Genomic DNA, 24,683 nt, shown 5'->3' with positions numbered 1-24,683 from the left:
ATTCTGCTGTCCAGCCGCTTCAAGGTCAAAGACAGCTTGGTCACTGCCCTTATGGAGCTACTTGCACACATATTTGATAGACTTAACTGAGTGGCAGTACTCCACATTGATGTGACATTTGAAGAGCCTGGATAGGCGTGGACAGTAAGGAACAACCCAACGGTTGTCAACTTCAAATGTCTGTCGTTGCTGTGTTGTCTCAGTTGATAGACCAGGTTGATTCGAGTGGCTAGATTTTTTAGTTCGCATTCTTATCTCAGTGCTGAAACCTCCACTCTCTTTTCCCCTTCTCCTGTACAAAGGATAGCCATCATCCCCATGCTGAGATTCTTCGTGGAGTGGCTTTGGGTACCCTTTTGCACATGCATTGTTTTTCATGCAGGGAGAAGAAGGGTTGTGTCGTGCACAAGGACCATGAATCATATTTTTTACAACAACATCAAAGAGGATTGGATCCTGGTCCTTATCGGGTAGCTCTGCAGAGATGAAGGAATCAACTTCATTGGGGCGAATCTTTGCCTGAAGCCAGAGTAACAGATGAACATGAGGAAGTCCTCTCTTCTGCCACTCAATGCTGTACATGTAGCAATTGTGTGCACCAAAAAGTTTGCCCACAGTCAGCAGTTTGAGCAGTTTTTTAACTTTGAGGTTGAAGACCCGTGCTATGAGCTCATGCCTTTCAGTACCAGCTTTGGGTGGGGACTCCTGCCATTGGGGATTGCAAGTCATGGTGATGAAGACGTCAGGTCTGTCATAGTTTCTGACATAGGTCATGGCAACTTGCGTGTGCTCATGCATGTACCTAGGACCTACAACAAATGTGGATGATAGGATGACCAGTTGGCCAATGTCCTCAGTGTTGCCATCATTGGCCATAGCATCTCGTAAGTGTATATAGTCTGTGACTCTCAAATGATTTTGGTTATTCCGGAACCAATTACGCCGCTCTCCTTCTATTTTCACGTACATGTCAGTGAGGAACTGGTGGAGAAGTCGTCCAGAGTGAAGCAGGTGGTTTGAAGCAGTTTGTCGTTTCATCAGCCTGTATGAATAGAATTCCATGGAAGAAACCATCTTTTGCCTTTGGGCTGTAGGTGGCACACCAGTTTTGGGTCAACATGTGGGATCTTGTTATAGGCATCGTATCCATCTTCCCCATGGCAAAACAAAAGCGGGTATTGCAGAGGATCATATGACCTGTGAAGCTCAGAAATTCTTTTGTGTTGACCACCTCTGATATGCAAGACAATGTCCCATTGTTCAAATTCTTGGCCCACAATGACAATGGCTACCTCCTTGTTGGTCGGAGCATTGAAGCGTCGCTCATGTTCACCTGCAGGAGTCTTGTCAGCTTTGATGACAAATTTGAGGTCTTCAATTGTTGTTTTTTCGATGGCTGTTTTGAAAGTCTTAACATATGGGTTTTGGTAATGAAGCATCTGCTGTAACTCAATCAAAGTGTTTTGCTTGATTTGGTGTTGTTGTGCGGGGAGAACAGCAGCTTCCCTGAGGCGATTGGCTTGCTCTTCGTTATCACCCAAGAAGTAGATTTGCAGAAACTGAGGTCTTTCATTTGGGAGAGGAAGTAGTGAGCCAGATGTATGGTACACCTGTCCATGAACTTTAAAAGTTGTGCAAAATCCTGATTCACGCACTCTGTTTGCACCAAAAGAGGTCATTGCAAAGCAGTTGTTGTACTTTCCGAGGAGAGACAGGGGGGGAGGGGGGGTGGAGAGGGGCAGGGGGGGAGGAGAGGGGAGAGGGAGGGGGAGTACAGGGGGGAGGGAGGGGGGAGTACAGGAGTGGAGGAGGGAGAGATGGGGGGGGAGTACATGGTCGGGGAAAGACCGCTTCTCGGTGAAGCTAATGGCCAACACAGAGAGCGTGCGATGCTGTCCGTGCCCGGGGGGGGGGGACCGAGCGGGTCGGGGAAAGACCACTTCTCAGTGAAGCTAATGGCCAGCACGGAGAGCGCGCAATGCAGTCCGTGCCCAGGGGGGGAGCGAGCGGGTCGTGGAAAGACCGCTTCTCGGTGAAGCTAATGGCCAGCACAGAGAGCGCGCGATGCTGTCTGTGCCGGGGGGAGAGGGCGGGAGCGAGCGGGTTGGGGAAAGAACGAAATATGTTTTTTTTTAAAGTGGTGTGAAGAACGGCGGACGCAATTTTCAGTATTGTACTTAACAGCAGTTTAAATAAAAATAATGTGTTGATAACTACTCCCCGAAATGTCTTTATTTTTTTAAAAAGCGCTCCTAATTACAACACCCGAAATTTGTTCTTTTTAAAAAAGTGGGTAAAGTGCTCCTACAACAACCGAAATTTCTTTGTTTTTTTTTATAGTGCTTAAAGTGCTCCCAGAACACCCGAAATTTCTTTTTTTTAAAAAGAAGCGCCCCTAACAAAACAACAGAAATTTCAGTCACTTCTCAATCCTGCTTGAACTGGCTCACATGTACTCACTCCAGTGTCCGTCTCTTTGTTGAGCAAAGAAGGCTAAACTAATTTATTTATAGTCTCTGATGGATTTGGCCCCACTCAGACAATAAACTCACAGAAAGTGGGAATGAAGATGGCGGCCACTCACCTGAGCTCAGAATGATTAGTCCCGCCCACAGACACAATGAAATGGCCCCCGTGATGCACCGATTGGTCAACCATCAGGTCACTCAACGCTATCCCCTGTAGGATTGGTCCACCGGCACGTCACTCAACGCTAATGAGAGGTAGGATTGGTCAACCGCCAATGAGCGGATTTTTGAGTATTTTTGAAAGTTTTTTGTATAGTGTCCAAACAATTTTTGTCTGACCAAAAAGTAAATATGCCTATTAGACTCCCCTAATGATAAGCTTTCTTTCGATATAACATGTGTGTAGGTACGCTCTAAACGTTTGATTGTGTAGCCTGACAGACAGACAAACAGACAAACAGACAGAAAGACAGACATACCGTTTTGTATATATAGATGAGGGACTTTCTGTCTTAGTACGGCGCCTCCTACTGCTCGCTTACTGATTTACCAAATGATGAGGGGCGCTCCGTCTAAATGCTGCGACGCCTACTGGAGGGCATTGACTGAGCGGCACGCTTTTTCTCCCTCATTAGTTTATTTTCTTGTATAGTTTTATACCTTTTCATTCCTTTGTGGCCAACTCAGTGAAACTGTAGGAATCAGATGTGATGGAAAGGAAATCTGACCTGATGCTTTGCTTTGTGAGGGACAAGTGCTGCAAAAAACAGCAACCAACACTGTATATAAAGACTCTAATCACTCTTTGGTCATCTATATAGGGCAGAGTGTTGAGCAAGTCTGACATTTGTTGGTGGCCAATCCTACAGTACAATGTCCCTACATTACAACAGCTTAACATTAAAAGAATTACTTCATTGGCTTTAAAGGGCTTTTGGAAGTCCAGAGGCTGTTAACGGTGCATTAAGTGCAAAAATTTGTTTTGTTTCTGTTCAATGTAAAAGTTCGAAGTCGCATGTAGGACGAGAATGTTGAAAACCCGAAGGCACCAAAAAGGACAAAGAGATTCGTGGGACACAAGGATGAGAAGTATAAGCAATTATATCGTCAGTGCAGCAGAAATGCCAAGAAGAGCCCAAGGTACAAATGGATGGTTTCGCTTCATTAGGTCAAAAACTACTGCACGCAATCAGTTGAAATCCAGCGGAACAGATACGGGAAATGTAACATCAGCCCAATAATCCCCACAGCCTGACCCTCACAGTGAGCTAGTCTGTGGACAGAGTTCTCTGGAGAGTCAGGCCAAGTGTCTGTGAGCAGCCGTTCTGAGGGGCTTTCTGTCTGTTGGAGGGCTGGTAACTGTCTTCCCCAGAGCGCAGGAAAAGGGAAGTGTAAAGAGACAACAAGAGGGGTTTCATCCTGTGAGATGTGTCTGTCTCTGCACCATTTTAAAGTTGGGCCTCTCCAATTTGCACCAAGTGCTTCATTAGAAACGTTCAGTATCTCAGAGACCCAGACCGCTTCCTAGAGACATCATTCAAAGCAAAGCTCTACCTTGACGAATTAACAGAAAGAGTAGAAAAGGTTCATCTAGTGGATGTTGTGTACTTGGATTTTCAAATGGCCTTCGATAAAGTACGGCACAGTAGACTCATGACTAAGATCAGACCATGTGGAGTCAGGGGGCAAGTACCCAAATTGATAGCAAGCTGGCTGCACAACAGAAAGAGATATTAGGGTTAAGGGTATATACTGAGTCTGGCAGAAGGTGGGAAGTGGTGTTACCACAGTGATCGGTGTTGGGACCACTGTTCTTCACAATTTAGATAAACGATTTTAACTCAGGAATCAGAAGTGCATTTTCCAAATATGCGGTTGACACCAAATTGGAGGTACAGTTAATACTGAGCAAGACTGCGACAAAATACAGTAAGGCATTAATAAACTTGCAGAATGGGCGTGTAATTGGCAAATTAATTTCAACATAGATCAATGTTTACATTTGTGTTTACACAGATAATTGTTACATTCTGGTAGGAAGAATAAGAAGGACACAAACTGCTTGGACAATAAGATTCGAAAGTGTCTAGAGGTGCAAAGGGGTCATGGGGCACAGCTACACAAACCTCTGAGAGGCCATCATAAGGCGAGGAAGAAGAAACACAGCACTGGGGTTAATTTATAGAGAGATAGAATTGAGAAGCAGATAATTAATTTTAAACATGTTTCCAACCTTGGTTCGACTACACTTGGAGTATTGTTTACAGTTATGGTCTCCACATTGTACAAAATATATAGAGACGCTGGAGAAGATGCAGAAAAGATTCATAAGGATTGTGCCCGAGCTGCGAGTTTTTCCCTATTACAAAGTCTGCACAGGCTGGGGCTCTTTTCTCGTGAAAAGTGAAGGCTGGGGATGAGACCTTTAAAATTATGAAATGGTTTGATAGGGTAGGCAGCGATAAGATGTTTACACGTGTGGAGAGGACCAATTCAAGGGGCCATTAATTTAAGAAAGTCACCAAAAAATCCAATAGGCGATTCAGGAGAAACTTATTTACCCAAATAGTGGTAAGAATGTGGAAATCGCTACCACACTGCGTAGTTACATTGATCTACATAGAATAAACAGCACAGAACCAGGCCATTCAGCCCAACCAGTCCATGCTGGCGTTTATGTTCCAGTCGAGCCTCCTCCCATCTTTCCTTATCTAAATCTATCAGTATAACCCTCTATTCCCTCATCCCTGCTATGCTTATCTCACCTCCCCTTAAATGCATCGATACTATTCGCTGAAACCACTCGCTGTGGTAGTGGGGTCCACATTCTCACCACTCTCTGGGTAAAGAAGTTTCTCCTGAATTCCCTATTTGATTTATTATTGACTATCTTATATTTCACGGCCCATCCCCACAAGTCAAAACACTCTCTCTGTCGACTCAATCAAAATCTTTCATAATTTTAAAGATCTAATGCCTGCTTTTACCAGCACAAGAATTTTTAAAAATACAAAAATAAAATGTGATCACTCATTTATACATTAAAAACCCTGTGCAATAAGGTAAGTTTATTTTTAGCACCGTTAAAATATATAATATATTTTTCAAAATGTAAAATTTTCGTTTAAAATATTTCATTAAAAGGCCTTTGAATTAATTTTAAAAATGTAGGCCTAGAAATTGAGTTTGCGCTGCGCCAGGGCTTTAGCGCCGGAAGTTAGCGCCGGCGCTAAGTCCCTTTGCGCGCTCCAAAAATTCAGTAGCGCCGCGCCCAAACGGCTGCCGGCGCTACTGAAGGGTTTTAGCGCCTGAAAACTGGCGCAACGCACCGCATTGCGGCGCTATTCCGGCGCTGCGGCGCCCGCTGCGGTGCGGCAGGCTCGGGAAGTGCAGGCCTCCTCCTTCCGTTAAGGAGGAGCTGCCTGCACCCGGCCGCGGCCCGCGCAAATCTCGTCAAAAATGAGCCCGGCACCTCGGACAAGTGCCGGGCTTGCATCTGTTCCGGCGGGGGGGGGAGAAGTCCGGGGAGGGAGCTGCGGGCAGGCGGCCGGCGGGAAAGCGGCCGGCCGCCGCGCCTCCTTAAAGCGCTGGCGCAGACTCCGGCAACACTCGTTTGCCGGAGTCTTTGTTGCGGCTGCCACTGGCGAGGCGGCCGCAACTGAATTTCGGCTTGGGGCCGGGTTACCACGGCAACCGGGTTGCTGCGCACACCGATGACGTCATCGGTGCCGGCGCAGCGCTACCGGTCTACCGCCGTGGAAGGGCCCCAGGCAATTTAGGAACCGGCGCCAATTGCAGCGCTAGGCCCTCTAGCGCCGCAAAATCGGTGCTAAGGGCACTGAATTTCTAGGCCGTAATGTTTTAACAGTTTATTGCACCGTTTCGTATATTATTTAATGGATCCGTATTCCCTTCTTTTATTGGTTGAGCCAGCTCATGTGATCCCAGGGGCCATGTGCTACCCTTCGCCCCTACTCTCTGCTCTCTGTCTTGAAGACAACTAGCTATCCATTTTGCTACTGGTCCCCTAACTCCACATGCTCTGACATTACGAATCTATTACGAGGCAACTTACCAAAGGACTTTTGTAAATCTAGATAAATTACATCTACTACATTACCCTACTCTACACGCTCTGCTACCACCTCAAAAAAATCAATGAGTTTGACCAATGAAATGTTTTCTTTTGAAATCCATGCTGACGATTCCTTATTATATTTTTGGTTTCTAATTTTTTTAAATTTTATCCTTTAGTAGGGATTCCATTATTGTTCCTACCACCAATGTTAAGCTGACTGTTCTATAGTTGCCCAGTTGAGGCGAATATCACCGACACATTTAAGGGAAAGCTAGATAAGAGCATAGAGGGAAAAGGAAGAGAAGGATAAGTTGATACAGTGAACGCTGCTATGACCTGGTGCACCGAAAGGGGGCACGGTGAAGAAGGTCGCTCTATCAGTTTACAGTCCAGGGCCAGAGAGAGAGCTGAGTCCCAGCATCCCCAGGGAAACCTCGGCGAAACGGTCTCGGACCAACCTGCAGCCGCAGAGCACCGAATGGTCTGTTTCGCTGCTGCAGAATCTCTATAACTCTATGTAAGTTGATGTGTACAGGAGAAGGGCTGTTTGAAAGGTTGATTCTCAGTCAACCACAGACCAGGGCGTGCTCTGCAGGGCAGGTCTGTGATGTCACAATACACAGACACAGCGCCATGGACGTGTCACCACTTTATGACATCACTGATACTGCAATACCTTGCAACCAACCTCGTGACCAGCCTCCCTGGAAACTGCTTATTTTGGGCTGTGTTTAGCTCGGGGATTTTCCAGACAGTGAAGAGTAGCTGGTTTCAATGTGTGTGGAGGGTGTGCGGGGATGACTTTACCCTGGACATCACTGCATTGTTCAGACAGTATATCATCAAGACATGTTAAATGACTATGACAACTTGATTCTCCGCTCCACACACTATATGTTCAGGGTGATCTGGGCATAGGTCATGATTCCTCCTCCACAAACGCAGTATTCAAAGGACATTTTATTTGGAGAATTTCCCGTTTACACAAGAACCGTTAATCCCAACGGCAGATAAACGGAGTCAGGGACATTTCCCTGTCACCTAGCCCGGGGGCTGCACAGCCTAGAAGCCCATCGGACAACTACACCGAGTGGTTTATAAAAGGCTGACCTTTGAGACTTCTAAAGCCTTCCTCCCCGGCTGCAGGTTTGTCCCAGGCCAGTTGCCCTGAGTTTCCCTGGGGGTGCTGGGGACTGAGCGGCCCGTCCACCTGTGGACTGTAAACTGACAGAGCGACCTTCCCCGCGCCGCCCCCTTTGGGTAAATACATGAAACTCGAGGCGGGCGGTCCAGAGCTTCATAAACCCGCTCCAGGCCGCTCCAGAGGACTTTGCGTGGCTAAAAACCAGCAGGAATCCAGCGGGACTGATCTCCACGGCCTTCGCCACCTCTACCGTTCCTGTCAGTCGCTGAATCCAAGCGGTGAAAGATGAAAACAGGCCTCACTGTGTGTATCACCGAGATGAGGGGATTGGGCAGAACACTAGACCAACACGTTGTGATGGTGCATACTCTTCTCAATATTTAATGAATTTAGCAATTACAGTAAAGGGATATTTCACCACATTCTTCAACTCCTCTCTGAATTTAGTCTGGGTCACGGCATAAATAAACGTGTTGGTGCAGGAACCCAGCAGCTGAAGCATAAATCCCAGTTCCTGTACATATTGAGGTAGATGCACAGGCATCAAGTCTAACTTATACAATCGGCTACACACAGAATACAACAGAAACACTGCCCATAACAGAATAAAATTCCCAGATATAACAAACAGTAATATGATGGATTTTCTTCGCTTCACCATCTCTGGGTCACTGGGACTCTGCCCGCTGCTGTGGGCCCGGAGTCTCCTGCGGACTCTGCTCGACACTAATACGTGTCTGACGGTTAAAGCATTGACCAGCATAATCAGAACAAATGGAACAAATGGGGTTAAAATATAATGAAGTAATTCAATTACACCCCATACTGGTGACTGAATAACTTCCAATCCTACATCACAAAACCAGGGATAATTATCAAACGTATGTCCACCTCCATACATAAAGTACCAGAAAGTGTTCTTTACACAGAACAGCACACTCACTGTTCCAAGAACCACAGCCGCCGTTTTCTCAGTGCAATATTTTATTTTCATCTTCTGACAACAAATGGCCACAAATCGATCAAAGGTGAAAGTGACTGTGAACCAGACAGAACAGTCTGTGACTGAGTAAAGCAGGATGGCATGGATATTACACACTTTAATCTTCCAAATGAACTGAAACTGAGCCCAATAACGAATAGGAATCTGCCTGAATATGAGATCAGTGATGACGACCAGTAGGTCCGCCGCTGCCATGGACACCAGGTAACAGGTGACACATTTGGAGAGACCGCACCTTCCCCGAGACAGAATCACAATCGTCACTAAGTTCACTGTAAGGAAGAGAAAAACAGGGAAATTATTCTTCAGACTGAGAGCAACAGCAGCAATGATCGAATTCAGGGTGAAATGTGCAGCGTTATTATTGAATCCAGGGACACACTCTAATGACTTTACCAGTGTCAGTACGTTCTGCTGGAGAAAGGGTTTATAGTAAAACACCGCCCTGGTGTAGCAGGAAACGAGCTCCAATTGCCCGCCTGGATGGTGCTGGCAGTTGGAATCTACAATGGCCTCAATGACCTTGTGTTAGGAACGACAATAACCCAGGGTTTCTAGTCCTCATTACTCTCCAGTGACCCTGCTGGAAACTGCGCATGTTTGCACCTTGGAGAAGAATGTTTAGGCTGGGCTGTGATTCGCTCCAAAGGGAACTGGTTCACTTTTTTTAAAGTTCACTTCGGTGGAAAATCAGAGGCCAGTTTTCGAAAAAAACAACGAAAGTCTTGTTTCCCAAAGCGTTTTACATCTAATGAATGATTTTTGAAGTGTGGCACTTACTGTATCCTAGTAACAGATGGCATCCCTATTAGATGCTAGGGAAATTCAATAATGAATTTAAAAAATATGTAAACAAACAGTGAATCCGAGCGGGACACGGGGCGATAGCCAGGAGCACTAGAGAGTGCGCAGTGCCCCCAGTGGCAGTCTGGCAAGCAGCGGGACAATGAATCAGTGGATGGGACGTGTGGGTGTTGGGTCAGGACTGAATGATCCAGAGGATGGGACGTGTGGGTGTTGGGTCAGGACTGAATGAACCAGTTGATGGGACGTGTTGGTATTGGGTCAGGACTGAATGAACCAGTTGATAGGACGTGTTGGTATTGGGTCAGGACTGAATGAACCAGTTGATGGGACGTGTTGGTATTGGGTCAGGACTGAATGAACCAATAGCTGGGACGTGTGTTTGTTGGGTCATGGACTGAATGAACCAGTGGATGGGACTTGTGTGTGTTGGGTCAGGATTGAATGAACCAGTCGATGGGATGTGTGGGTGTTGGATGAAGACTGAGTTAACCACTGGGAGGGATGTGTCGGTGTTAGGTGAAGATTGAATGAACCAGTGGTGGCAATATTTTAAGTAAACCAAGACTGAAAATAATTGTTAACAAAAAATGATTCAGTCCGTAATTAATTTCACAGCAATTTGCAATAGAAAAGTAAAAGCCCTTTGGATCCAAGGGAAAATGGCAAGTGGGATACAAAATTGGCTCAGTGGCATGAAGCAAAGGGCAATGGTCGACGGATATTTTTGTGAGTGGAAGGCTGTTTCGAGTGGGTTTCCAGTACTCGGTCCCTTCCTATTTGTGGTAAATATCAATGATTTAAACTTCAATGTAGGGGGCATGATAAAGAAGTTTGCAGACGAGACATAAATTGGCCATGTGATTGATAGCAAGGAATCTATCTGTTGACTGCAGGAAGGTAGGAATGGAGTGGTCAGGTAGGGAGAAGAGTGACAAATGGAATTCAGTCCAGAGAAGTAGCAGGTAATGCATTTGGGGAGGGCTAACAAGGCAAGGGAATTCACAATAAATGGTAGGTTACTGAGAAGTGTAGAGGAACAGCGGGACATTGGAGTGCATGTCCACAGATCGCTGAAGGTAGCAGGACAGTTGGGTAAGGTGGTTAAGAAGGCTTACGGGATACTTTCCTTTATTAGCCGAGGTATTTTAGCCGAGGTATAGAATCTAAGAACAGGGAGGTTGTGCTGGAACTGTATAAAACACTAGTTATGTCACAGCTAGAGTACTGCGTACAGTTCTGGTCACTACATTACAGGAAGGATGTGATAACACCAGAGAAGGTGCAGGGGAGGTTTACGAGGATGTTGCCAGGACTGGAGAATTTTGCCTATGAGGAAAGATTGGATAGGCTGGGGTTGTTTTCTATGGAAGAGAGGAGATTGAGGGGAGACTTCATTGAGGTGTATAATATAATGCACGGCCTAGATTCAGTGGATAGGAAGCACCTATTTACCATAGCAGTGAGGTCAATAAGCATGGAGCAAAGATTTAAAGTAATTTGTAGGAGGATTCGAGGCAGGGGCTTGGAACTCGCTGCATGAAAGGGTGTTAGAGGTAAAAACGCTCATCTCATTTAAAAATTACAACAGCAAAATGCTGCAGACGCTGGAAATCTGAAATAAAAACAGAAATTGCTGGCAATACTCAGCAGGTCAGGCAGCATCTGTTGAGAGAGAAACAGAGTTAACATTTCAGGTCGATGGCCCTTCGTCAGAACTGGTTGGTTCTGACGAAGGATCATCGACCTGAAAAGTTAACTCTGTTTCTCTCTCAACAGATGCTGCCTCACGTTTAAAATGTACTTGGATATGCACTTGAAGTAACGTAACCTAAATGGATTAAGAGCTGGAAAGTGCAATTCGGCTGGATAGCTCATTTTCGGTTTGCACAAACATGATGGGCCATATGGCCTCCTTCAGTCCCGTAATTTCTATGGTTCTATACTTCTATGCTTATAGAGCGGCTTTAATAAGGGGAAAACACATAAACGAGAATTGAATGCTAAGCCGAAGATAGAGAGATTAGGTCGAGTGACCAAAAACCTAGGTTTTATGAAGGGCCTTAACAGAAGAGAGGCAGGAGGAGGGAAAGAAGGATTTAGGCAGCAAATGACTGAACATGAGCTCTGGGCGGCTGAATTCTTGGCCGCTGCTAGTGGAGCGAAGAGAGAGGAGGGTGGGCAAGAGGTCTGGGGTCAGGGGCAGACCATTGGAGTGGGAGGACAGTTTGAATGGAGTTACAGGAATGCAGAGTTCGTGGTGGGCAGGGCCGCTGTATGGCTGGATGAAGTTACAGAGAGAAGGATCGGCAAGACCATTAATGCATTTAAACAGAAGGATGAGGAGATTTAATATGAGGATTTGGGGCACCAGGTGGCAATGATCCGCGTTGGCGGTGAGGGGGGTGCGGGACTTGGTGTGGTGATGGGGCAGTTATATACTGCCGGGTGGGAATCCCTTGGGAATCCAAAGCATCGGCTCTGGAGCTCATGACGTCTCAAAGTTTCAGGTCAAAGAAACCTGCTGCCGATGAACTGATAAAATTCACTTGGAAGATTCTCTCAGGGAAGCAAGTTCCCAGAATGCACCCTGGGTGCGGGTTTCCAAGCCCAACCCTAAGAGTGACCTGGAGTACCACCGCTGGCTGAGCTGGGGGAGTCCTGAAGGTAACAGCTTCCAGACTGGGCCTGTGTTAGTTGGTGAGGGAACCACCACAAGGGAGTAACCTACTTGACCTGATCTTCTACAAACTACAAGTCACAGAATGACTGTCCACGATAAAATTAGTAGAAGAAATGGCTGCACAGTCCTTGTGAAAACAGCATCCCATCTCCATCGTGTGGAGCTCCTCCATCAAGTAGTGAGGTGGAACATCCAATGCCAGAGGGATGGATCAGTTACCCCCACAATGGGCCTGCACCAGGGTCAGTGGGACGGATCAGTGACCCCAGAATGGGTCTCCACTGGGCGCTGTGGATCACAAGCAGCAGATTAGTAAACCACCACAATCTGCAACCTAATGGCCTGACACATCCCTCACTCCATTATCACATTCATGCCATGAAATCAAAAATGAAAACAAAAAATGCTGGAAACGCTCAGCAGGTCAGGCAGCATCTGTGGAGAGAGAATGATAAAGTTAACAATGCAGGTCGATGACCTTTCCTCAGAACTGAGCCATGAGACCAATCGTAATTCAGTGTAGAGGGAGGTGCCGGGAGCAGAACCAGGAACACCTTAGATTGAGATACAAACCTAATGAAGGTATCACACAGTGCTATCTGCACACTAAAGACCAAAGGGATCAGGCTACCTGCAGAGTTATGTGGTCCCACAAGAGGGGATCAGAGCAAAACTCTGCAGTTCAATCATACCCAGTGAAGATTGGCGGTGGACAATTATGTAACTGACAGAAGGAGAAAGCTGCATAAACATCACCACCCTCAAACATAGGGAAAACCTGCACTGATAGCACGAATGGAGTTCGATGTGAATGAATGTCTTTTCTGTCAAATATGCTGAATGGATGGGCCAGGTTACTCCTCCTGAGATCTCCCCATCACAGAGAACAGCACCCAGCTAATGCTTTTCAGTCCACGTGATGTTCAGAAGCAGCTGAATGAACTGGACACAGTGAAGGTTGTTGACCCTGACAACATCCCGGGTGTAGTGCTGAAGACCTGCACACCAGAGTTCGCCGCTCTCTTCGCCAGCTGTTCCGGTGATGTCACTGACAACAACAACAAAAGCAACAAAGCACCTTTAACGTAATTAAACGTCCCAAGGTGCTTCACAGGAGTGTTAACAAATAAAAATTGTCACCGAGCTAAGTAAGGAGATAATAGGACAGATGACCAAAGGCTTGGCCAAAGAGATAGGTTTTTAGGAGCGTCTTAAAGGAGGAGAGACTTTAGATGGGGATTTCTAGAGCTATGGCCTGGGCAGCTGAAGCCACGGCCATCAAGTGTGGAGTGAATAAAATCGGGGACTGCAAGAGGACAGAATTGGAGGAGCGCAGGGATCGTGAAGTCTTGGAGAGCTGGAGCATGTTACGGAGATAGGGAAGGGCAAGGCCACGGTGGGATTTGAAAACAAGGAAAATAATTTTTAAATGGAGGCATTGCCTGGCCGGGAGCCAATGTAGGTCAGTGAGCACAGGGGTGATGAGTTAACAGAACTTGGTGTGAGTTTGTTTATGGGCAGCAGAGTTTTGGATGAGCTCAAGGATATGTAGGGTGCAAGATGAGAGGCCAGCCAGGAGAGCATTGCAATAGTCAAGTCTAGAGGTACCAAAGGCATTCATGAGAGTTTCAGCAGCAGATGAGCTGAGGCAGTGGCAGTGTCGGGTCGTAGAGGTGGAAGTAAGCTGTCTTAGTGATGGTGCAGATATGTGGTCAGAAGCACAACTCGGGGTTAAATATGAAACCAAGTTTGCAAATAATCTGATTCATTCTCAGACAGTTGCCATGGACAGGGACAGAATTGGTTGCTCGGGAATGGAGTTTTTGGCGGGTACCGAAGACAATGGCTTTGGTCTTCTACGTATTTATTTGGAGGAAGTTTCTGATCATCCAGTACTGAATGTCAGAGAAGCAGTGAGACCAATCAGAGATAAGTCATTGAGGGACTCCAGAGTTAACGGTGAGGGAGCGGGAAGAGTAGCCATTACTGGAGATTCTTTGGCTATGACTGGATAGATAAGAATTGAACCAGGCGAGTGCAGTCCCACCCAGCTGGCCGACGGTAGAGAGGCGTTGGAGGAGGATGGCGGGGTCAACAGTGCCAAAGGCTGCAGACAGGTTGAGAAGGATCAGGAGGGTTGGTTACCACAGCCGCAGTCACATTGGGGTTCCATTTGTGACTTTTATAAGTGCCCCTTCAGAACAGTGACAGGGGTGAAAAACTCATTGGAGGAATTCAAATATGGATTTGCAGGAAAGATGGACATGGATTTGGGAGGCAACAACATGTTCTATGATTTTGGATTGGAAAATTTGAGATGGGGCAGTAGTTTATAGGGACAGAGGAGATAAGGGTTGGTATTTTGATGCGGGGGTGTGATGACGGCAGATGCGTGGGGGAGGGGACAGTACTCGAGGACTGGAAATGGTTAACAATACTGGATAACATGGGGGCCAGGTAGGGAAGTTGGGCAGTCAGTGGTTAGGTGGAAATAGGATCGAGGGAGCAGGAGGTGGGTCTCACGGACAAGATGAGTTCGGCAGGGGCTGAGGCGAATGAGGGGAGAAACTGGAACAATATGCGTGTTCAGGACTATGGCGGGTGTACTTTAAGGGAGGTTTGGCCCAGTGGGCTAGGGAAAGGGAGGGAAGTGTCAGAGGCAGCTGAACGGATGGTCTCAATCTTTGTGACAAAGAAGTTCATGAGGTCCTCACACTTGTTGTTGGAGGTGAAGTTGAGGACCCGATAGTGCTTTATGTGATCCAATCAGATCAGGCGATGAATGGTTAAGCTACTTGACTGCCATAGTCATTCATGTATGTGTCGCTTGGGCTTAAGGAAGTGGAGGTGAGGACCATACCAGGGGGAATGACCAGAGAGAGTCAAGGTTTAATGGGGACAGGGACATCAAAGGTGGAGGTGAGTGCGTGATGGAGCAGATCGCTAGCTGCAGAGAAGTCGTGGTAAATGGAGCGCCAAAGACTGTAAAATTGGAATTTGAAATTCAGCGTGAGGCATGTCCCTCACCTAGTTTTCCGGTTATGATACTGATATCTACCAGACAAAGTGAAAGATTGCCTAGGTGTATCCTATAAACAAAGTTGTGGCAAATATGAAGAGATCAATTACTGCCCTTCATTTTTCTATGAATTATCAGTAAAGTGATTGAGGAGTCATAAGTAGTGCCATGAACTCACATCGACCCAGTAATACCCGGCTCACTGATACTCAGTTTGGGTCCTGCCAGAGGCACCCGAATGCAAACCTCATCACAGCCTTTATACAGACGTTGTTTCAATGGGGGTCTAAGGGGGGAATTCTCCAATGGCTGAGGTCATATCTGCTGCAAGGAAAGTGGTCGTTGTTGTCATACCTCAGGGAAGTGTCCTCAGAGCAACTACCTCCAGCTCCCTCATCAATGACGTTCTGCCATCATAAGGTCAGGGGTGGGTCCACTCACTGATGATTCTGCCGTTTTTCAGCACCATTTACATAAGCTCCAACAGCAGGATCGGCATAACATCCAGGCTTGGGCTGATATGCGGCATGTAACAAGCCAGAGGCATAAGTATTAATTATATTGATCAACACAAAGATCACCCACCTCCCCTTGAAAGTCACCGAGTCCCCAATCATAAACACTTGGTGATCACTATTGACCAGAAGCTGAACAGGACAAACCATATCAACACTGTGACTACAAGAGCTGGGCAGGGGCTGGGCAGGGGCTGGCCAGGGGATGGGCAGGGGATGGGCAGGGGATGGGTAGATCATGGGCACTCTGCGACGAAATGCAGGTTAATAGATTGGAGAAATGCTGATTTTGAGGGGCTGAGAATAGAAATTGGGATAAAATGGGCAATAATATTGGCAAGTAACGATATAGAACAGAAATGGGAACCATTTAAAACGGTGTTCAACAGAGTGCAGGAAAAATATATTCCGCTAAAAGGAAAGAACAAACTAAACAATCTTGAGACTCCGTGGATGATTAAAGCGATAAGGGGACAGATGAGGGTAAGGAAGGAGGCACACATTAAGTACATAGACAGCAGGGGAGTGTATGATAAAGGAGAATAGGAAAATATTAGGAGAAAAGTTTAAAAAATCAATTAGGGAGGCAAAGAGGAACCCTGATATTAAATTATCAAGGAACATATAACAAAATAGTAAAATATTTTACAGGCACATCAATAAAAAGGAAGGTTGGGATGGAAATATGGCCATTAAGGGACAGTCGGGATAATACCACAAGTAGCAATAGAGAGATGGCAGAAATATTAAATAATTATTTTGCTCCTGTATTCACCAGGATGGTAGAACAGGTGGACATGACATTGGATGATGAGATTAGTAATGAGATAAATGCTTTCAAATTAACAAAGGGGGTATTATTTAATAAACTAATCAAACTCAAAGAGGGTAAAACCCATGGTCCAGATGGATTGCATCTAGGCATTTTAAAAGAATCTAGGGAAGAGGTAGCAGAGGCATTACTATGCATATTTAATAATTCGTTAGAAAATGGTATAGTGCCAGAGGACTGGCAGGTAGCTAACATAACCCCGACATTTAAGAAGGGGGATAGAACATGTCCAGGGAACTATAGATCAGTCAGCTTAACATCAGTGGCAGGAAAAAATGGAATCCCAACTAAAGGAGAAAAAAGAAGAATGTCTAAAAACCAAAAATATAATAATGATTAGTCAGCATGGATTTCAAAAGGGTAAGTCTTGACCAGCTTTATTGATTTTTCTGAAGGATAACAGAGAGAATAGACAATGGTAATGCAGTAGATGTAATTTAACTGAATTTTCAAAAGACCTGATGAGTAAGGTCAGAGAATACGGTGTCAGGGGACAGGTGGCAGAATGGATTGCGAGCTGGCTTCAAGACAGAAAGCAGAGAGTAGGAGTAAAGGCTAGTTTTCACAGTGGCAGAAGGTGTGTCGTGGTGTTCCTCAAGGATCAGTACTGAGGCTACTGCTGTTCACAATTTACATTAACGATTTAGACTCTAGAATCAATTGTTAAATTCGAGGATGAAACCACATTGGGGGGGTAGTCAATGCTGAGGAGGACTGCAGCACATTACAGGAGGGCATTAATAAACTTGCAGAATGTGCATATAATTTGCAAATGAAGTTCAACACGGATAAATATAACATTTTGGTTTGGAAGAATAGGCAGTTCACTTATCAATTGAAGGGTCCGAGTCTCGGTGGGGCAGAGGAACAAAGGGATCTCAGAGTACAAATACACAAATCAATAAATGTTGCGATACAGGTTAGCAAGGCCATTAAAAAATAAAACTAAGTACTAGGGTTTATTTCTAGAGGGATAGAATTAAAACAATAGTAGCTAATAGTTGCTAGGGTCTTTTCTGGTGTAGCAGGGACTGTAGGTAGACTATACAAGCGCCTTAGAGATATCTTAAATTGGTGATAGTGAATTAATTTAAATTAATTAAAGGGTAAGTCATGCCAGGAGAGCCCAGCCCCGTGTTATGCTCCTCTTGCTCTATGTGGGAATTCAGGGACACTGCCGGTGCCCCTGATGACCACGTGTGCCGGAAATGCATCCAGCTGCAGCTACTAGCAGACCGCATTGAGGCGCTGGAGCTGCGGGTGGATGGGTTGTGGAGCATTCACAATACTGAGAGGGACGTGGATAGCACGTTTAGTGAGTTGGTCACACCGCAGGTAAGGGCTGCACAGGAAGAAAGGAAATGGGTGACCACCAGGCAGAGCAATAGAAGCAGGCAGGTAGTGCAGGAGACCCCTGTGACCATTCCCCTCTCAAACAGGTATACCGATTTGGATACTGTTGAGGGGGATGACTCACCAGGGGAAGGCAGCAGCAGCCAACTTCCTGGCACTGGGGGTGCTCCTGCTGCCCAGGAAGGGAGGAAAAAATGTGGGAGAGCAATAGTGGTAGGGGATTCTATAGTAAGGGGAACAGATAGGCGATTCTGTGGCCGTAGACGTGAATCCAGGATGGTTTGTTGCCTCCCTGGTGCCAGGGTCAAGGATGTCACTGAGCGGCTGCAGGGCATTCTGGAGGGGGAGGGTGAACAGCCAGAGGTCGTGGTCCACATAGGTACCAACGACATAGGTAAAAAGAGGGATGAGGTCCTGCAGCAAGAATTTAGGGAGCTAGGTCGAAGATTAAAGAGCAGGACCTCAAAGGTTGTAATCTCTGGATTACTCCCGGTGACACGTGCTAGTGCGTATAGGAATAGGAAGATAGAACAGATGAATGCGTGGCTAAAGGGATGGTGCAGGAGGGAGGGCTTTAGTTTCCTGGATCACTGGGTCTGCTTCTGGGAAAGGTGGGACTTGTACAAGTCGGACGGTTTACACCTGAACCAGAGGGGGACCAATATCCTTGCGGGGAGGTTTGCTAGCACTGCTGGGGGGGGGGAGTTAAACTAACTTGGCAGGGGGATGGGATACAGAGTCGAGCTATAGTACGGGGTGATTTACAGCCAAATACGGAGGAAAAAACAAGTCAGCTGGGAAGGCAGAGCAAATATGTGAAGGCAAAAGGGAATATGGCAAGGCTGGAAGGCATCTACAGGTAGACTACCCTTTATCCGGACTTCCAAAAACCGAAACCCTCTAAAAACCGAAGGTTTTTTCGTTCAGCGTAAGTCGTGCGTACGAACGAAAAAACCTTCGGTTTTTAGAGGGTTCCGGTTTCGGAAGTTCGGATAAAGGTAAGTCGTGCGCACGACCCCCCGCCGACCCCCCAGCGGACCCCGCCGGCCCCGACAACCACCGACCCCGCCAGCCCCGACAACCGCCGACCCCCCCGCGGACCCCGCCGGCCCCGACAACCGCCGACCCCGCCAGCCCCGACAACCACCGACCCCCCCGCGGGCCCCGACAACCGCCGACCCGGCCAGCCCCGACAACCGCCGACCCCCCCGCGGACCCCGCCGGCCCCGACAAACGCCGACCCCGCCAGCCCCGGCAACCGCCGACCCCCCCGCGGACCCCGCCGGCCCCGACCCCCACCGACCCCGACTGACTTACGCTGAGCGTCAGCGTAAGTCGTGCGCACGACCCCCCGCCGACCCCCTCGCGGACCCCCGCCGACCCCCCCCCGCGGACCCCCGCCGACCCACCTTCCGAAATCCGAAATTCTCCTTTATCCGAAACTCGGCTGGTCCCGAGGTTTTCGGATAAAGGATAGTCTACCTGTATTTTAATGCAAGGAGTCTTGCAAATAAGGTGGATGAACTGAAGTTGTTGTTGAACACATGGGAGTATGATATTGTTGCTATCACGGAGACATGTTTGAGGGAGGGTCAGGACTGGCAGCTCAATATTCCGGGGTATAGAATCTTCAGGCGAGACAGAGGGGGGTGTAAAAGGGGAGGGGGTTTGCAATATTAATTAAGGAGTCAATTACTGCTGTAAGAAGGGATGATACAACAGCGGGTTCCTCTAATGAGGCCATATGGGTAGAACTTAAAAACAAAAAGGGGGCAAGCACTTTGCTGGGAGTGTACTATAGGCCCCCAAACAGTCAGGGGGAGATAGAGGAACAGATATGTAGGCAAATCTCAGAGAAGTGCGAAAATAATAGGTTAATTATAGTGGGGGATTTCAACTTCCCCAATATTAATTGGGATAGTCAGAGTGTGAAAGGCTTAGAGGGTGCAGAATTCTTAAAGTGCAACCAGGAGAGCTTTTTGAGCCAACATGTAGAAAGTCCTCCAAGAGAGGGGGCGGTACTGGACCTAATTCTAGGGAATGTAACTGGGCAAGTGGTGGAAGTGTCAGTAGGAGAGCATTTTGGCGACAGTGACCATAATTCGGTGAGATTTAAGGTGGTCATGGATAAAGACAAAGACGGCCCGGAAATAAGGGTTCTAAATTGGGGGAAGGCCGATTTTAATATGATAAGGCAGGATCTGGCCAAAGTGGACTGGGAGCAGCTACTTATAGGAAAATCCACATCAAAACAGTGGGAGACTTTCAGAAGGGAAATAGAGAGAGTACAACGCCAACATGTTCCTGTAAAGGTCAAGGGTGGGACCAACAAGCAAAGGGAACCTTGGATGACAAGGGATATACAAAAATGCATTAGGAAAAAAAGGGGGGCTTTTGGCAGTTACAAAAGACTAAAGACAGAGGAAGCTCTAGAGGAGTATAAAAAGTGCAGGGTCATAATTACAAAAGAAATTAGGAGGGCGAGAAGGGGCCATGAAATAACACTGGCGAGCAAAATAAAGGAAAATCCTAAGATGTTTTATAAGTATATTAAGGGCAAGAGGATAACCAGGGAAAGGGTAGGGCCCATTAGGGACCAAAATGGCAATCTGTGTGTAGAGCCAGATGATGTAGGCGGGGTTTTAAATGAATTTTTTGTATCTGTGTTCACTATGGAGAAAGACGATGTAGACATAGAAATCGGGCAAGGGGACTGTGACATACTTGAACATATTAGCATCGAGAGGGAGGAGGTACTAGCGGTTTTAGCAGGCCAAAAAGTGGATAAATCCCCAGGCCCGAACGAGATGTATCCCAGGCTGCTGTATGAGGCAAAGGAGGAGATTGCAGGGGCTCTGACACAAATTTTCAGAACCTCTCTGGCCACAGGGGATGTACCAGAGGACTGGAGAACAGCTAACGTAGTACCATTATACAAGAAGGGTAGCAGGGATAAACCAGGGAATTACAGGCCAGTGAGTCTAACATCTGTGGTAGGGAAATTATAGGAAAAAATTCTGAGGGACAAAATTAGTCTCCAATTGGAGAGGCAAGGATTAATCGGGGATAGTCAGCATGGCTTTGTCAAGGGTAAATCATGTCTGACAAATCTGATTTAATTTTTCGAGGGGGTGACTAGGTGTGTGGATGAGGGAAATGCTGTGGATGTGGTTTACATGGACTTCAGCAAAGCTTTTGACAAAGTCCCGCATAGGAGACTGGTCAAGAAGGTAAGAGCCCATGGGATCCAGGGTGCCTTGGCGCATTGGATCCTAAACTGGCTGAGTGGCAGGAGGCAGAGGGTGATGGTCGAAGGTTGCTTTTGTGACTGGAAGCCTGTGTCCAGTGGGGTACCTCAGGGATCGGTGCTGGGTCCCTTGCTGTTTGTGATTTACATAAATGATTTGGATGAGAATGTAAAAGGTATGATCAGTAAGTTCGCAGATGACACGAAAATTGGTGGGGTGGTAAATTGCGAGGAGGAAAGCCTCAGGCTACAGGACGATATAAACGGGTTGGTCCGATGGGCGGAAAAGTGGCAAATGGAATTTAACCCTGAAAAGTGCGAGGTGATGCATTTTGGACGGACAAATAAGGCAAGGGAATACACAATGAGTGGTAGGACCCTAGGAAGTACAGAGAGTCAGAGGGACCTTGGTGTACATGTACATAGATCCCTGAAGGCAGCGGAACAGGTAGATAAGGTGGTTAAAAAGGCATATGGGATACTTGCCTTCATTAGCCGAGGCATAGAATATAAGAGCAGGGAGGTTATGATGGAGCTGTACAAAACGCTGGTGAGGCCACAGCTGGAGTACTGTGTGCAGTTCTGGTCGCCTCACTATAGGAAGGATGTGATTTCTTTGGAGAGGGTGCAGAGAAGATTCACCAGGATGTTACCGGGGATGGAGCGCCTCAGCTATGAAGAAAGACTAAACAGGCTGGGGTTGTTTTCCTTGGAACAAAGAAGGCTGAGGGGGGACCTGATTGAGGTGTACAAAATGATGAGGGGCATAGATAGGGTAGATAAAGCGGAACTTTTCCCCTTAGTAGGGGGGTCAATAACAAAGGGGCATAGATTCAGGGTAAGGGGCAGGAGATTTAGAGGGGATTTGAGGAGGAACTTTTTCACCCAGAGGGTGGTTGGAATCTGGAACTCACTGCCTGAAAGGATGGTAGAGGCAGGAACCCTCACAACATTCAAGAAGCATTTGGATGAGCACTTGAAATGCCATTGCATACAAGGCTATGGACCAAATGCTGGAAAATGGGATTAGACTGGACAGGGATTGATGGACGGCGCAGACACGATGGGCCGAAGGGCCTCTTTCTGTGCTGTATAACTCTATGACTAATAGTGAAGTTATGCTAAACCTGTATCGAACATTGGTTAGTCCACATTTAGAGTACTGTGTACAGTTCTAGTTGCCGTATTACAAAAAAGGATATAGATTCACTGGAGAGGGTGCAGAAAATATTTACCAGAGTGATACCAGAAATGCGAGGGTATACCTATCAGGAAAGGATGGACAGGCTAGGTCTGTTTTCTCTTGTCTCTAATAGAGGTCTTTAAAATTATGAAAGGTTTTGACAGAGTCGATACAGAGAGAATGTTTCATCTTATGGCGAAGAGCATAAATAGAGGCCATCAATATAAGGTAGTCAGCAGGAAATTCAATAGGGAATTCAGAAGAAACGTCTTTACCCAAAGAGTGGTGAGAATGTGGAACTCGCTACCACAAGGAGTGGTTGAAGCGAATAGTATTGGTGCATTTAAGGAGAGGCTAGACAACCATATGAGGGAGAAGGGACTAGAGGATTATGCTGATAGATTTAGATGAGAAAAGACGGGAGGAGTCTCATGTGGAGCATAAATGCATGGAGCATAAATGGCCTGTTTCTCTGCCGTATATCCTATGTAATTCCCTGTAAGGTGTCATGGTGGGGATTCAGAATGTGTCTGCACACAGCTGGAACCGTGTGAACCTGCTGCCTTCCACCTGCTGTAAGAACTGAATTATCACCAGTTGCTAAAGGGATTATCAGACTGGAAATATATAAAGATTTCATGACTCGGTCCATCGTTTTTAATTGGCTGGAATAATTTTCACCAACAGGAGATGTTGGACAGTCTGTGCAGACCTCACCAAGATCTCCTGAACTGTGTCTGAAAAATGTAAATAAATCAGTTCAAACATAACTGAATAAACATTTTACTGGAACATGTATTACAGTTTAATCTTGTCCTGAGCATCTGGAGTCAGTGACCATGAGGCAGAGCGGGAGACGGTGGAAAGTAAGACAGCTGCCTGGAGCTGAATTATTAGTGGATATTGTCCCATATTTCAGTGTATTTGTGATCTATCTGGCAGCGCTGGTTTCCACATATCATAGATATTAACTATATCCAGCGAACATTAAAACTCATATTACCCCTGAACACATATTTCTGATCCGATACCAGGTTTCAGTGCAGAGAGCAGACTGCAGGCGGTTCAATTAAGAGAATCGATCAATAACATTTCTTGTGTAAAAAAAATCAAAGAACAGTCAAATCCTGTAAAAGACTTTCGGTGAAAGCAAGTCGAGAAATATACAAACTGATCATTTAACTGGGAGCAGTGAATCGGCAACTGATCAAACATGACATGGCAGAAACACGGTGCATTACCAGCCACAGAACAACAGAATTAAACTGTCTACAATTAATGACAGGGTCTAAAGGGCAAGGGCAGTAAATACAGTAAAACATTGTTTACAGAAATAATTGCTGAAATAATGGCTCACCAGGAACACCAACAGCAGCGAGGAGCGGGTAATAAATCCTTTGAACATCGAAAACTGCCCACAGTACTCGGAGTTCAGGTGGAATCTCCCAGAACATGTAACCCATTGTCTGTGCGATCCAATAGTTGCTGTTTGTATTGGAGACCACACTCAGTCAAACACTGATGGACACACTGAAAATTGTCCCATTTATAGCCTGAGGGAGCTCCCCAGTGAGGCAATTAAACTACACACTGACTGACATTAATTACACTCACTGAACAAACGCGATGATAAAATCCTTTCACTCCATCACTTTCTATTGCAAAATATATTAAAAGCAACGTGGCATTCATACCAAGTGAGTTGATCCAATACCAAAACATTATTTTAAACACTATTGACAAAAACAGAAACAGTGAATCCCACAATCTTACAAAATGAATGTGAAGTGAGCAGCTTAATTTACATAATGCATGGTCAGTAAGGGTTCATGGGGGCTGATAATGCAACGGTCAGTAAAGATAAGTGGGGACTGATAATGGAATGGTCAGTAAGGATACATGGGGACTGATAATGCAATAGACAGTAAGGATACATGGGGATCGATAATACAATGGTGAGTAGGGATACATGGGGACTGATAATGCAAATGTCAGCAAGGATAAATGGGAACTGATAATGCAATGATCAGTAAGGATACATGGGAACTGCTAACAAAATGATCAGTAAGGATACATCGGGACTGATAATGCAATGGTAAGTAAGGATACATGGGGGCTGATAATGAAATGTTCAGTATAGGATACATCGGGACTGATAACACAATTGTCGGTAAGGATATATGGGAACTGAAAACACAATGGTCAGTAAGGCTACATGGGGACTGATAAGACAATGGTCAGTAAGGAAACATGGGGACTGATAACACAATGGTCAGTAAGTATACATGGGGACTGATAACACAATGGTCAGTAAGGATACTTAGGGACTGATAATTCAATGGTCAGTAAGGATA

The 24,683-nt window shown here is 46.2% G+C and overlaps 1 protein-coding gene across 1 annotated transcript; it reads right to left on the bottom strand.

Annotated features, from left to right (window-relative positions):
• Window positions 1–8,063: 8,063 nt before the first annotated feature.
• LOC147119855 (putative G protein-coupled receptor 139) lies at window positions 8,064–23,823 on the bottom strand. Its single transcript, XM_085984166.1, has 2 exons — window positions 23,687–23,823; window positions 8,064–8,965 (listed from the first exon to the last, which is right to left on the bottom strand). The coding sequence occupies exons 1-2, from the start codon at window positions 23,790–23,792 to the stop codon at window positions 8,064–8,066; spliced, it is 1,008 nt and encodes a 335-aa protein (XP_085840292.1). The 5' UTR covers window positions 23,793–23,823.
• Between the last annotated feature and the right edge of the window lie 860 nt (window positions 23,824–24,683).

The sequence above is a fragment of the Somniosus microcephalus genome, chromosome 4 (assembly GCF_052327205.1).
Source record: "Somniosus microcephalus isolate GS21.2 chromosome 4, FLI_Smic_1.0, whole genome shotgun sequence".
Taxonomy (NCBI): Eukaryota; Metazoa; Chordata; class Chondrichthyes; order Squaliformes; family Somniosidae; genus Somniosus; species Somniosus microcephalus.
The sequence above is the reverse complement of the archived record's forward strand: the minus strand, read 5'-3'. Positions and strand labels throughout refer to the sequence as shown.

Bases quoted from the DNA above. Each gene is read 5' to 3' on its own strand.
- LOC147119855 (XM_085984166.1), bottom strand. From the start codon at position 23,792: ATGGGTTACATGTTCTGGGAGATTCCACCTGAACTCCGAGTACTGTGG. The intron at 8,966-23,686 runs GTGAGCCATTAT...TCTTCCTTACAG, and splicing joins CGCTGCTGTTGGTGTTCCTG to TGAACTTAGTGACGATTGTG.